The sequence below is a fragment of the Leuciscus leuciscus genome, assembly GCF_965113295.1.
Source record: "Leuciscus leuciscus genome assembly, chromosome: 4".
In the NCBI taxonomy this organism is placed as follows: domain Eukaryota; kingdom Metazoa; phylum Chordata; class Actinopteri; order Cypriniformes; family Leuciscidae; genus Leuciscus; species Leuciscus leuciscus.
Genome location: NC_138728.1, coordinates 11,395,720 through 11,410,613, shown reverse-complemented (window position 1 = coordinate 11,410,613; position 14,894 = coordinate 11,395,720). Strand labels below are relative to the sequence as shown.

Genomic DNA, 14,894 nt, shown 5'->3' with positions numbered 1-14,894 from the left:
ACTTTGAGGAGACGGTACACATCCTTATACGTTTTGTAGGGTTTGTTGTGTAGACATTCATCCATTGCTTAGATGATTTTTAGAATCTAATTTTTCATTCAGGGCCTTGTGTATGGAATTTTAATATTGGCTATTTATTAGTTATCAGCCAAAGCATACAAATAAGGAGGTCTATTAGCTTATTGGAATTGCCAGAATGATATTAATGCATCTCTATCATTTAAGCACCAAACTTGTTTGCTTTATTAAGTGTATATGAATGTTTCTTACATAAATATATCATATGGATTTAGAAGACTTAAATTAAGTATGCAGGCCAGGGCAGTAAATCAGGCAACAGTGCAGGCACTTTTATAACTTTTATTTAACAAAAACCTGATAAGGCTAGTTTTAGAGCTTTCACCTCTAGTTTGTTTGCAGATTAGTTTGTTAATTGCCTTTGGTGGTTGATGCCTTTAGTGTGGATTCCAGCAGAGACTGACTGAAAGATGGAGAAGAGAATCCAGTCTGACACATCTCTGAAAACTTCAATCAGATCTTTGTTGGATGCAAAGTCTCAAGCCTGATTTACATTTTTCATTGCATTACTTGAGAGCATGGTGCATTTGCCTGATTTTGAGCAAAACCTTAAATTGACCCCAGAAGAATAGTATAAAGCAAGCCATAGCTACAGCCTGGTCTGATTTGATGGCTTTATCTAGTCATCTGATTGGCTCTTTTTCTCTTTTCTTGATTCTAAGCAACATCAGGCATCACTTCTTTTAAACTCTCTCCAGCCTTGGAGTTTCACTGATAACCTCATTCTGGTTAGCTGGAGAGGAAGATGTGAGTGAACCAGAAACTCTATCAAGGCAAAAACGGATGTTTCTAATTAAAAACTGTTAAAGGTTTTCTTATTTTAGTGCCGTTTGATTAAGGCTGCCATTTCCCCTCCCTCAAACCTTCCCGGTGTCATGTGAGATTCAATCCCCAAGGGTATAGCTGTGTGAAATCAAATGACTGATCAGAAGTGTCAGTCACATTATCCTGATGTAGTTCATCACATGAATATAGAGGTTACATTGATGGGTTTTTTTTTATTTATCGCTTAACAACATTTTAAAATTCTTACGTTTTTCAACATTCTAAATCAACTTTTCTTCACTTGTACTTTTTAGTATTCCTGTGGTCTGACTAATGGATTTTAAAGAGTAATCAATAACCTATAATGTCTCTTAATTAAAATGATGTGTTAAAAGCTGAGTTAATAATGATAATTAAATCAGAATAAGCAAAATTATGTTTTTCACAAACTAGTCATTATTAAATGACTAAACGAGGATAATGCATAAAATAAATGTTTTATATAGTTTGTATAGATATTAGATTGAATATTATATTGTGCTACCTAAAATAATAATAACATTTTGACTGTTGAACATCAATCTTTTATTGTCTTATTTATTTAGGCTAATTGTTTAACATGATAACAGCAGGGAATGCATGATGGTAATTTAGCTGCCTAATCGGTTTGTGTGCAAACTAAAAAGACAAAAAAAGAAAAATGTTTATTTTGACCATATTGAGTAATATGATGAATCTTAAAAATATCATCTATTGATATATTTTCATTAAGAATACAGTGTAATTCAATATGAAGCAATGTCTTCTTGAGCGCCTGCCTTCTACTCTTCAGTCTGAATCCTAATGTACCTTGATATTTTTATCACGTATCTGCCACCGCTGTTCTTGCCATTCTCGTTTTTCACCAGGGCTGGTGCGGAGCTGTCAAAGAGCAACCCGTCACTCGCTCCACAAAAACGCTCTTCACCTCCAGCCATTTTCTCTGTGCAGAAACATCAAGGCCCGCTCGCCTCAGACTCCTTCCTCCTTGTCCTCTTTTCCCTCTGTCTGCATTCAGTTTTAGTCAATTTTTGGCCGTCTTTAAATTCCTACTCAGTCCTCTGTGTTCAGTCTATGTTTTACATTGGTCTGTTGGATGTGACTTAAGTCCTTATATTCTATCTATCTATATTATATACATATATCGTTCTATATATTGTTCTGTCTTAATTGTTTAATATCTATATTTAATGTAAATATATTTGAATCACAATATTTGTTTGAACAATTCAGTATTTTTTTAAATTACCTTTTCATTATTTTAATCTATGCTTTTTTCACAGTATGCATGACAATTTCATTAAACCTTGTTTGTAATGGACCTCCCGTCCTGCAGATGTCGCCGAGTCGGTGGGGGATCCTCTCAGCTGCTTGAGCTTTTTGAAGTATTTTGTAGGCAATTATGTATGAACTTAGCTGTGACATTGTAACTGGAATGTTCTCCAAATCAATTGATATCAAAATAAATAAAATTGCTATTAGCATGGATTCACTCAAATCGTGTCTCTGGATAAGCCTGCAGTGCCTAAACTTCTGCCTCGTTTAGCTGCCAAGCTCACCTCATTAGAACTGCTGTGCTTCTCTGTGGCAGTTTTCTGTCTTTTCCCTCACTCATTCTCTCTAGCTCTTACTATTTGCACGGTAAACAACTCTTCTCGCCTATTATCTCTGTCTGCACAGCTCTTGATAGCAGCAGGCCCACGTCTATAATTATGCTAGGTTATACACAGACTCAAGGATGTGAGGGCGGCTATTGATAAGAGCCCTGAGTCATTGTCACACATGCCCTTTAACTGCCTGTCGGAGACCATTACGGGGTCTGTCCACTGCGAGGGAATGAAACAAAAAAAGTTTCGGGTTGTGACCACCCCCTCAGGCGCTAGGGAGAATTCTTGCTGCTCTAAACAACAGAGGCTGTTAAGTGGCTTGCTGCATCTCTGTGTGTGGCTGAAGCGGTACACGGGTTCTCCACTTGCCACAGGTTCAGCTGCTGAAAAGAGAACTAATTCACTTTCTGCTGTGAACATGTGGACACAGTTTGAGCCTACTCACTGCCTTTTTTTTTTAGATCAGCGAAACGATAAATGTTGCAGACTGTAACTCTGAGAAAAATATCTCTTGACTTTGCTTGCAAGAAGGTTATAAGTAAATCAAGTTGTGCGTGGGCTTTAGTATGGCCTCCACACCTGGACTGCAGTAGCCCAAGATGATTGCCCACTGAAGCTAAGCAGGGCTGAGCCTGGTCAGTACCTGGATGGGAGACCTCCTGGGAAAACTAGGTTGCTGCTGGAAGAGGTGTTAGTGAGGCCAGCAGGGGGCGCTCACCCTGTGTTCTGTGTGGGTCCTAACGCCCCAGTATTGTGATGGGGACACTATACTGTCAAAGAGCACCGTTCTTCGGATGAGACGTTAAACAGAGGTCCTGACTTTCTGTGGTCATAAAAAATCCCAGGATGTCCTTCGAAAAAAAGAGTATAGGGGTGTAACCCCGGCATCCTGGCCAGATTTGCCCACTGGCCTCTGTCTATCATCATGGCCTCCTAAGCAGCCCCATTTACTGATTGGCTTCATCACTCTGTCTCCTCTACACCAATAAACTGGTGCGTGGTTGGAGTTCTGACGCAATATGGCTGCCTTTTGTATCATCCGGGTGGATGCTGCACATTGGTGGTGGTTAAGGAGACACCCCCCCCTCCCCCTTTCCATAAGTAAAGCACTTTGAGTAAAGCGCTATATAAATGTAACAAATTATTATATTATTATTGTAGTTGAGTGCTTGCAGGGTGGACAACTAATAATCTCCGCATTAGCCAGCTATTTTCCATCATTTGCCAAAGTTTAACCACAATTCAAAATGTGGAGAGACCTGGGGTGTATTTCCCATAAAGCGACGTAACTCACTACTTACTGTAACTAATATGATGTGGAGAAATTAACTAGCTAGTCAAAACGGTTTTCCGAAACCGTACTGCAGTAACTTCATCGCACATCCTTTGATCAAACCATGTTGATTCAACAGTATAGAACTGTCTTAAACTACATCACACAGTTGGTGGAGTAATAAAACTGCTACTAAATCGGTTTGAGATCGAATTAATGACAGGCTATTGTTGTAAATAACAAACATGGCATCTGAGGACTACTTTGCTGTTTTGTTCTCTGTTGTATTGGTTTATTTTCAGATGTTTGATTTCAATTGCGTGTTCTTTCTTACCTCATGCTCTGGGATATTTGCATATGTGAACTCTTCAAAAACGACACTTTCATTATTTTGTCAAACTAGAAGAAGCTTGCTTGTTTTGCTCAAGAGCATGATCCAAGTCAATGTCATACTAACAATAAACAATATGCCTATAACCACAGGCTATAGGCATATTGCAATGTTTGCGAATGTTTCTCGAAACTATGGTTTTAGGAAACACTGAATCGTTGAACTATGTTGGTAACAACAGAACTTTTGGGAAACATACCCCAGAATAGAAGTTGATTAGCATGCTAATGGCAAGGAATGCATGATGCAATGTCAACTTAGCAGGCCAGTCAGTTAGCTTGCTAACTGAAAACTCAATTGTTTTGACAATTTTTTTTTGCCTTGGTTGTATGATGTGAATGTATGTTTGAACATAAGGCATACAAAATTTGCTATCTAGTGCACATTTCTGACCCCCAGGGTTGCTGTCCATTTCAGCATTTACAGGCCCCATGGGAAACGTTATCTTATGTCAACGGTTCTTGTGACACTTTTCTTTTGTTACTCTTGTGATGTAGTGATTTTAAAGATGAACGTAATGTCCTTTTTGCGTAGCTGCCAGTCGTGAAATGTTAATAAGAGTGCTTTCAGCTGTCTGTCACAACAGTGTGCACTATTTTCATCAAGGCATGTGATTTTGTATGCGTCTTTGTGTGCAACTCTATGTTAGCAAAGTTTAGAGGACAGCTGTCTTTTTTCACTGTGCAATGTGTAATTTTCAAGTCTGTAAATAGAGGAAGCGTGTGGGTTTTTTAACAAGGACCCAGAAAAGACAGGGTGAGAAGAGGGGAGGAGGAGTGCAGGACAAGTTACACACACAAGTTTGTTCATATCCCTAACCATGAGAATGAGCCATAGTAAAAACAATGCTTGCGTTAGCATTCTGCCGTAACTTTCTGAACAGGTCTGAGCCCAAAACTAGTTAAACATCTGTAAATACTAGACAATTAATCACATTGTTGCAGTCTTTTGCACTTGCTATACTTAAATGAAAAAAATAAGGCAATAAGGAAGCTTATCTCTCTAATGAGAACTGCAGTTGGCACTTGATGTGTGATGTAGCCATGCTTCATTCGGAATAAAATAAAATCGCTGACTTCTCTTCTTAATGTATTTATCACATCAGTTAACTCTCAAAACCCTCCAAGCTGTACGCTTCCAACAGGTTGTGTAAATAAAAAATCTTGAAGTGCTAATCTTTCTAACTAGCCCTTGTTTTTCAGAGGATAATGATAAAGCGTTTGTAGCATTTAACACCAGGTGTTGCTCATCTCTCATTATCATCTTTGTGTTCCTACTCACTTCTCATGTCTTTGGTCACCACCATCCCCTCTTTGGCTTCCCCTCTCATTCTCCCAGCGGGTGTTTGATAATGGAGCTGCCATGTTTCCACATCTGCTCAATCTTTGAGTACGTTTTAGATTACAGACTCTGGAAACCCGTAGGAAGCCCTGATGAGTCGGTGACATGATAATGTTAGACCCTCAGCCAGATCTCTGGCCTTCAGTGTCAGCTGGAATTGTGGACTTTGTAACATATGCTTTCAGAAGTGCCAGACCACAACACTTGATACTTCGAAGCCCCTAGATATCTTGTTTGCTGATTGTTTTTCAGCTGTAATGTTGTTTGGCTTCCTGTAAGCACAGTGTTTAAATATGATTTGAATATACCTTGGTTTATTGCAGTTTGTTGCACAGTATGATATCTGGAGGATAGTGCAACAACTGCATAGTTTTTGTTTGATATGTTATCTGCTGGTCTGGGTTTGATTGCATTTCTTTGTGCAAGTAAGTTGCTTATCAGAATTAGACTCGTAATTCAGTTGCATTTATGATGTAGTGACCTTAATATTTTCTATTTATTTCCTAATCTGACAGGACACATATTTTATTTTTATTTATTTGACAGGGACAATGCAAACAAACATAGTGTCAAAGCAAGCTTGTCACTGAAGTGCTGCAAAAAAAAGTTTATAGCAAATGCTAATTTTCAACTCCTGTCCCTGTCACACTGGTACTGTAGCAGTTAGACAATATTAAACTGGTACCTTTGAAAGAAGGTTGTGTATGGTCTCCAGGGCTACATTGACCTAAGCTTGCTTTTAAGTCGGCAACAAATGGCAACATGCATCACACATTGTCTGTCATGCTGTGTGGTCTCTCCTGAACCAGGTTTACACCATTGACCCACAGCAACTGTCTACATATAGGTCAAAGCCTTGTTTTAGCACAGCCTTAAGTTCTACAGTACATGACATGATAAATATGTCAGACCCCTTGCTTTCTATGGGTTTTTTTTAGGTTTGCAAATTATGCATGTATAACTATTCATGGTTTTGTGTGGAATATAGACATTTTCCAGAGACTGGTTCAAGTTTCTGACCACAAGATTCACACTGTGATTGTAGAGAAGCATTTTTATACAACTAATACAAATTTGATGCAATGTTGAGTGAACTGTCCATTGAATGTTTTGATCCATATGTTTGATGCATTGTATTCGGAAAGATTTTACTTCCATTATTCAAAATCTAAACTCAAAATATTGTATTTTTCTTATGTCTGGGCCATTGCAGTGTGACTTGCTTTTCGGTGTTACATTTTGACAGAAAATTGATAAGAAATTTGTGCAGAAATCAAGTGTATGCTGAGATCATTCAGTGGTCATTTATTATGTAAGAGTTTGCCACTGGGAATAGAGAGACCCCACTGGCCCCTAGATGTTGGCCTTGATTCCGTTGTGAAGAGGAGGTTATGTGCTGTTCCCAGCATGCAATGCATTTCATTTTGTGCTATATTTTCAAATAAAAAGCCTAAAGGATGTGTGTACTGTAGATGCTGTACAGACTTGGACTGGATACATATTGTCATTTACATGTAATAATCCAGCTAATAATTTCAAACTTAAGCATAAATCTAATACTTAAACATATTGGCAATACCGTATGTATGGTGTTTGTCACCACCAAGTGATTGGCTGTTAATAAAAACGAGATAAATTTCATTGGCAGTTGTCTATTATCCCCTTACCTTTTGGACTTTCTCAATCTGGTAATATTTGATGTGATTGGCTGATTTTACATTAGTTATTTTTTTTCTGTTTTCAAACAGTCCACCTGGAAACAAAGTCAAGATTTACAAGATACTGTGTTGATAGAGGAGGATAAATGTTAAATGAAAGATTTACCCCCAGTTTCACAGACAAGGCTTAAGCCTAGTCCCGGATTAAAACGCATGTTTGAGCTGTTTTAACTGAAAGCAACTTGCAATGTCAGTGGCGTTGTTTTGTCTCAAGAGCACCAGTAATGTTTTTTTGTTTTTTTTTAAGGCATGTTTATAAAAGCTACTTACCAGTCCTAATTGAACTAAGGCCTAATCCTGGCTCAATCTAAGCCTTGTCTGTGAAACTGAGCCTCAGAGTTTTGCTTCAGGTGAACTACGTAGATATCCACAAGCAGAATATTATGCAAAATATTACATGTTTCGCCTAGTTTTCCAAGTTATGTCAGTGAAATGCATGTACTTTTGGACGAGCACAATTTCTGATCATGTTGATCTGTGATTGGCTGAATTACATGTGAGTCAGATGGTCTCTCCCTGTCCAAATAGTTGCTTCTTCTGCAAAATAAGCCTCCACTCCCCTCTAACTAAAGAGTTCAACACATTTCATTCTGGGTGCAAGATCCCCCATTGTTCCAAATCAGCATATGGTCCTACAATATTTGCACTAGGACGTGTCTTGAGTTCAATCACCCATTTCCTCTGAAACTGGCTGTCGGTGCTGTAAAATAGATGCACACGATTGCAGCCGTGGCTCCCGTGGCTCAAATGCAAGCAGAGGATCAGATTTAATTAACGTCTAGGCCCCCGGCATCTCCCCCGAGGACGGTCGGGTTCAATAGCAAGTGGCTAGCACGTTCACATTCCCTCTCTCCCTCACTGTAGTTGGCAGAGGCACTGGAGAGCTTTTCTCTCTGCTCTTCATTGAGATGCGCGGCCACATCACAAAGCCAGAGGGCTCGACGGTGTTCTCTTCATCGCTCCCTCCTACAGACACACTCACACACACAAGCGCAAACTAATGTGTCACACACAAGCAGTTGTTTGTAGATTTGTATCATAGTTGTCACCCGCTTTACCTAAAGTTATGCTTGTGTCTCCAGGGGAATTGCGACTTTGCGTTGAGTGTCTAAAGGTTCTTATAGTACATTGAGGCTGCATTTGAAATCGCATACTTCCCTACTAAATACTAGGCCAAAAAAACAACAAAAAAAACCTGTATGTGAAAATAGTATGTCTGAATTAATCGTATTCATAAATCAACTTCAAAGTCAAGTTCCTGTTTGACCTACTATTTTTTACTATCCCGTGAGGCCACAGTAGAGGATTTTTGAATGGCCTGTCAACTGATAAGTAAGGCAAGTGCTGTTTTTTTGTTTGTTTTTTCCAACAGTAACTTTTGATTTCCCTGGACAGTAGAAGTTACCCATGCTGGATTAATCGCTCGGACTGGAGAACAAGCCAGTGTTTACTGAAGGGGAAAATGAATTCAGTCCTCCATGTCCAAAGGACAATGAGTCGCAGCCATCTCTACTGGCAGAACAATCTCCCTCTGTGATAAACAACCATCAGCGTGACAACACCGGATAAGACACCTAAAACTAAACATTGTCGCCAAGAAAAACTGCTCAGCCCAGCACGCTTTCAAGGACTGCATTTACCCTCGACTAACTACTGCTCGAAGGAAATTGAGGGCCTGTTGGCTTTCATTTAAGAATGGAGCGCTAGATTTACTGGTCACCCTATCCTGCATTAAGTCTCATTGCACTTTAACTTACAGCAGAGACACTGAAAGTGTTTTAGTAGTTTAGTTACTTCTCTCTCTCTCTTTCTGAATGACACCCCCTGCTGTTATTTCTTTGAAAGCTTTGCCTTGTACTTACATTTCGGTTTTTGAGTTCTCAGCACAGAGGAGTACTTTGACTAAAGATTTAAAAATGCAGTGATGCATCACAATGCACTGATCTAACAATAAAAATTCAGTTTAATGTCAACATGAAATCAGAATTGAAAGATTCATCATGACATAATAACTTCCATCCTCCAGTGCAGCCATCAATGATATCAAGACCACTTTTCATAATCCAATCAATTCCTGGTGGATAAAATCAGAGCCTATTTTATTTCTTATTTTTTTTCTTATTTTATATATTATATTTTGTTTAATTTTATATTTATTTATTTTATTTTATTTATTTATTTGACTGAAACTGTTAGAGAATGTCAAAGCAAGGGTTATTTCTGTCCATGATTGAGATGCGATCATGATGTGACAACGTCCAACTGATTGCAATATGGAGTTTAGGGACTAGCTGTCATGTCATGTAAATAAGGTTGCCCTGCTATTAAATGGCATTTTTATCCTCAGTTAGATTGAAGCATTAACGTCATTCTCGCCAGAGCGGGTGAGAGATGACATCAGCTGTCATGTCTCGATATGGAGTCATCTTTAGCAGAGACTCTCTGACCTCTGCGGTTCACAGTCACATTAGGCCCTGATTACGCTGAGATGTTTTTTTGTATTTTTTTGTATTTTTTTTATGAGTTATGCACTCATTAAAATGGGCCGCATTATGGGCGGCTCAAGAAGTGCTTCCCCACTGACCCAGAGCTAATTTTCTTCACCGCATGCATGCTGGATTTGATTTGTTGGTGCTCTCGGATTCAGATTAGCAAGAGGCAAATTTGATTGTCAAATCATGTGCCATTTTCTCCTCTCCTGCCTTTAGCATTTTCAGCCACGAGCACTGAAGTCGTTGGAGTAGAAAAACATTTTGAAAGATGAAAATAGTCACACTTTTTTTTCTTCCTTTGTGTGTGTGGTGGTGGTTAGGGTGTTCTGTGCGTTCAGATGGAAAACTATTAGATGTTAGTCATTCCAGCAGAAAGTTACCCATTATTTGAGGTGGGATGATGATATGAATGAACATCAGAGGTCACACATTCTGAATACACAATTATGCATCTGAATGCATCTACAGTGTTTTTTTAATTTTTTTATTAAAGATATTAAAGAGATCTAATTGTGATTTTTATTTCTGATGGGAAACTATAAAAGTTCGCGTATTGGGATGTTTTTGCAATAATACAATGTTTCTCTTTTTTTTCTCTCCCTCTCTTGCTGTCATTGCTGCCTCTGCGCCATTTAGGTAAGTCTCTTTAATATTTAAACTACATCATTGTCTGTCACACTTTTGAATCAATGAGAGACCTGTCTTTTTTATGATGACCTGATGACATCAACTACAAAAGACTCAATATTTACTGGCAGTTAAAGGTTACAAGGTCATGCTGATGTCAGTGAGTTTGATGTGACATCAGTGTATGCGTGTTTCATTTGAAAAGGAACATCATTTACTCACCCGCAAGTCATTCCAAACCTGTATGATTTTTTTCTTCGGTAAAGATAAGAAAAGAAAAGAATTCAAAAAATCAGTTTTTGTCCATATAGTGGAAGTCAATGGGGTCCATTGTTGTTTTGGACCCCATTGACTTTTACTGAATGAAAAAATGGGTTAAACATTCTTCCAAAATACCATATTTAATGTTCCACAGAAGAAAGTATGTCATACAGGTTTGGAATGTCATGAGGGTGAGTAAATTGACAATTTTCTTCTTGTGTGCAAGACAGATTTTAGGGAGTGTTTTGGACTTCCAACTGCTAGAAATAGTCCCGTCATTCCAATTTGGTGGATGTAAATCTGAACTTTTTAAATGTGACCTATTTAATTTTTGTCTGGAAAAAAACATGTCAATGAGATTTATTATTTGCACCTTCATGGCTTTCTATTTTTATATTTATTCTAAAATATTTATTTACTTATATTTAATAAATTTTTACAAAAGATGTCTAAATCTCCGAAAGGCCTCGTGGAGCGTCTTTCAGGAGGCACTGTGAAGTCTGAAATCATTTGATGTGGAGCTGGCTGGGTCTTAATAAGATCTGGGGGTTGGGAAAGAAGAGGCGTGCAGCCCTGAAAATAACCGCTTCCCCCTTGCACAGGAAGTGCTTATCAGTCCATGGGGGTGGCAGGCCTGCATAATGCCAGTCTTGCTCTCCGCTTGGTTTCCCCTGTCAAAGCTTTATGGCTTTAAGGAATAACTAGCAAGAGAGATGCTGACTGCACCCATAATGCACCATTTGCAATTATTGTATTTTTCCCACCAAGACATCTGCTGTGCTGTAAAGAGGTCATCCACCTCTTTTAGACTCATGTCAGTCAGCTAGGACCAACCAATGGAGATGTGATTTACTTTACTGTTGCTGGAGGCCAGCTAGCAATTACCTACAGCCCTAAGGCTATGGAAATAGTGTCTGACTGACCAAAGAACCCATGAGCTCAGAGACTGTCACATTCTGGGTGTTACATTTTGTGAACTGGTTCAAAAACATCTTATGGAATGCAGTCAAGTGCAATGATAACACATTTTATATGTTGATTTTTTTATAATTTTTTTACTGCTTGCCAGGCTTCTATTCCACAAGTTACAGAAATATGTTCACAAACTGTTTTACTGCCCTAGAAATTATGTATTTCTGAGTGAAAAAACTGTTAAAGGAGGAAAAACGTGTTGGATTGGACTTGATTTTTATCCATGGGGAATTGATTGGATCATGAAAAGTGGGAACTGAAAGAGAGTTTGCTGCTGATTGCTTCCCTCGTGAATCCTCTTCTTTTGAGGAGGCTTTTTGACCTGGACGTGGAGGCTAAAGGTTAATCTCAAGCATAGCAATATATCCTTTGCATATAATTGATTTTTATTTTATTTATTCTATTGACTAGTGTCAGAAATTTACTTTCAGAACTTTTTCAAGGGGAAATATTTGCCCACTGAGGGCTTTTTTCCCCTCTAACATCACAGTCCATGTACACTATGCCAAAATATTTAACTGAATAGCCTAGAAAAAGATTTGGTGGAATTATAGGCCTATCAAATAAAATAATGTAATTTTAGTACTTCAAGTTCAGCTTATTTTATTTCTGTTAGTTGCTAAGCTAACGATTTTCATTTTCTTTCAGCTCTTTTTCAATCTTTTTCAATTTAGTAGTTTTTTTAGTTAAAAAAAATAACAACCCTGGTACTTACAACAGTAATTTGTAAAACATTAAACAGTAAACATTAACTAAATTACTATTGAGCTATTGGTTAAGATTGTTTTCTCCACCATCTTAGCAGAAGAGACATCAGCTGAAAGGAAATGTCTTTTTTGTTTTACTTTGCAGAAGTGTGCACTGCGGAATCATGCATGATAAGATCAGGAATGAGTACTTAGAAAGTGAATAGGGTCTAGGATAACTTTGACATCAGTCAAATGCATTGTGAAACTCATACTTAGACCAGTGAACAGTGTCGCAGAAAACCCTTTGTTCAAGTTCTCACAGAGCTTAAAGGGCACTAGCATATGATAGCAGGTGTGCGCAGGATAAAACAGCAGTAGAGCATCTGCGCGATGTGTCGCCGCAGAGGTCAAATGTTGTCAAGGCTCTTATCGGCAAAGATGTTCAAGGCTGTGCAGGTCTATTGAACTTCCAGCCTCTCTCTCTCTCTCTCTCTCTCTCTCTCTCTCTCTCTCTCTCTCTCTCTCTCTCTCTCTCTCTCTCTCTCTCTCTCTCTCTCTCTCTCTCTCTCACACACTCAAACACACACACACACTCATCTGCCCTCTGGATGGCCTTGATCCTGATTAAATGCAGATATGCTGATAGCCGAGCCGAGAGTTCAGTAATAACATTGACGAAGATTGATGGGCCCTGTCTGTCATTCCTTTATTATGGCCATGCTCTGTCTCTGATGCCAGCAAGTGTTTCCACAGCCATCCCACTTGGGCTGAGTGACTCATTATATTGAATATTAATGAAATCGGGCCAGGTTTAATTGATATTATATGCATTTATTTGTTTAAAAATGCAGTTTAAACGGCAATATTCTCAAATATCATTATGATTCTAAATAATAGTTTTCTGTGAACAGAACAGTTGTGCTGCTTAATATTTTGTGGATATTTTTTCAGGATTCTCTGAATTAAAAGAAAGTTCAAATGAACAGTATTTATTTGAAAGAATGTTGTTTTGTAACATTATAAATGTCTTCACTGTAACTTTTTATTAAATTGAATTCTTCCTCCTGAATAAAAGTATACATTTTTTATCTTACTGACCCCTAACCGGAAACCGAACGGTTCAAAAGTATATACTTTTTATATAGTATATAATCTTTTTTTATTTGTTCTAAAGTGAGTTTTCAGAGTTTGGCAGAGGACACACTAGAACTAAGCAAGTAAAATGGCTCCCTCTGCTGGCCATCGTAAGCTCTACATTAATTTGCAAACCACTATCAAAATGTCAGTGGCATATTCATTTGTCGCAGCGAACTCAACATCATTAAGAGCTCGATTGATCAGTTAACATTGGCCTGCTTAATTGTGCCTGACCTGACCCTCACTTTCACTCCACCTCCCCCCCCCCCCTCTCCCTCTCCCTCTCTCTCTCTCTTTCTCTCTGTTTGACAGTGTCCCTTCACTGCAGTGGTTCATTGTGTTCTGGTCTTATACAGGAAGCATTCTGGGTCAATTGACCTTTAAATAAGGGGTTTTCATTTGCAGCCGTCGACTGTGATGGGGAAAAGTCAATGAAACACACACACACACACACACACACACACACACACACACACACACCGAAGTGCATTAACTGAACTGTGTGCGTTTGCTGAGTCAGATGTCAGATGATCAAGTCATTAGACTTGTGTGCTTATCCTATCCATCATCCTCCCTCTAAATCCATATGGTGTAGACATAGAAAGCCACCCTGAAGAGAAATCATTCATATGCATAATATTCATGAGCTGCTTTGCATATTGTTACCCTGTGCTTTGCATGCGGTTGTGTTGCTTGTTCAAAGCTCCTCCATATTATTCACCTCAGAGCACACACACACACACACACACACACACACACACACACACACACACACGACACGAATACTTGGAAAGAGGGACTTCTGCTCCCATATTTTGCCGGCGGCTCGCCCCACTTCCTGTCAACTCCTGTAAGCCACGCGCTGCTGTTCTCAGATCCGCCCTTTTGAGACCGACCGCACTATTTCCATGGCAACCACCTTCAAGTGCACACGTGAAAATCCCCTCCACCTACGTTTGCCGCCCTCTTGTGGAGGCAAGAGAGATTTTATGTGTGCATAATGGTGTTGGCTCTATCAATTAGCCCTTGTTTTAGGAGAGGAGAGGGTCGATTAGAGAGGCGCAGAGGTTGAGGGATTGTTCTTCCAGGTCAGAGCACAGAATCATGCGACGGCTGCTGCACGGCTGGGCCGGGGTCCCGCTCTCGCTCTCCTGGAGACCCTGTCACACTGAGGAGGAACCGGCAGGTGCAGGAGAGGAAGGAGAGGAAGTTGTCAGTCAAGGTGAGAACAGGAGCTGGAAGGAAAACTGATATGCCTGTAATTTGATGTAGAGCACAGAGTACATTTTTGAAAGTGTTAGGCAACAGTGGGGTTTTCAAGGTCAGTAATATTGAAGGAAAGGTATATGAAAGGTTTTGAAGTACAGAAGCAAAAAGGTTTTGAACAAATAACAGTGTAATAGAACCTAGAAGTATCATGTAAATATGCTTGTCATTCAGTATCACTTTCTGTGACAAAGTACTATGGTATTACCTTCTGAACCCCTCACGTTACCAAATGGTT

At 39.1% G+C, this 14,894-nt stretch overlaps 1 protein-coding gene across 16 annotated transcripts in view; it reads left to right on the top strand.

The window, feature by feature from the left end:
• The window catches only part of grip1 (glutamate receptor interacting protein 1), a 245,683-nt gene that overhangs the window by 126,852 nt on the left and 103,937 nt on the right, over nucleotides 1-14,894 (top strand). The window contains exon 1 of one of the 16 annotated variants that reach the window (XM_082168528.1): nucleotides 12,813-14,612. The exons of the other annotated variants lie outside the window; for them this stretch is intronic. Within the exon in view, the coding sequence (XP_082024654.1) occupies nucleotides 14,495-14,612 (118 nt within the window). The 5' untranslated portion in view covers nucleotides 12,813-14,494. Of the gene's footprint in view, nucleotides 1-12,812; nucleotides 14,613-14,894 lie in introns of those variants that run through there. 16 annotated transcript variants of the gene reach the window in all.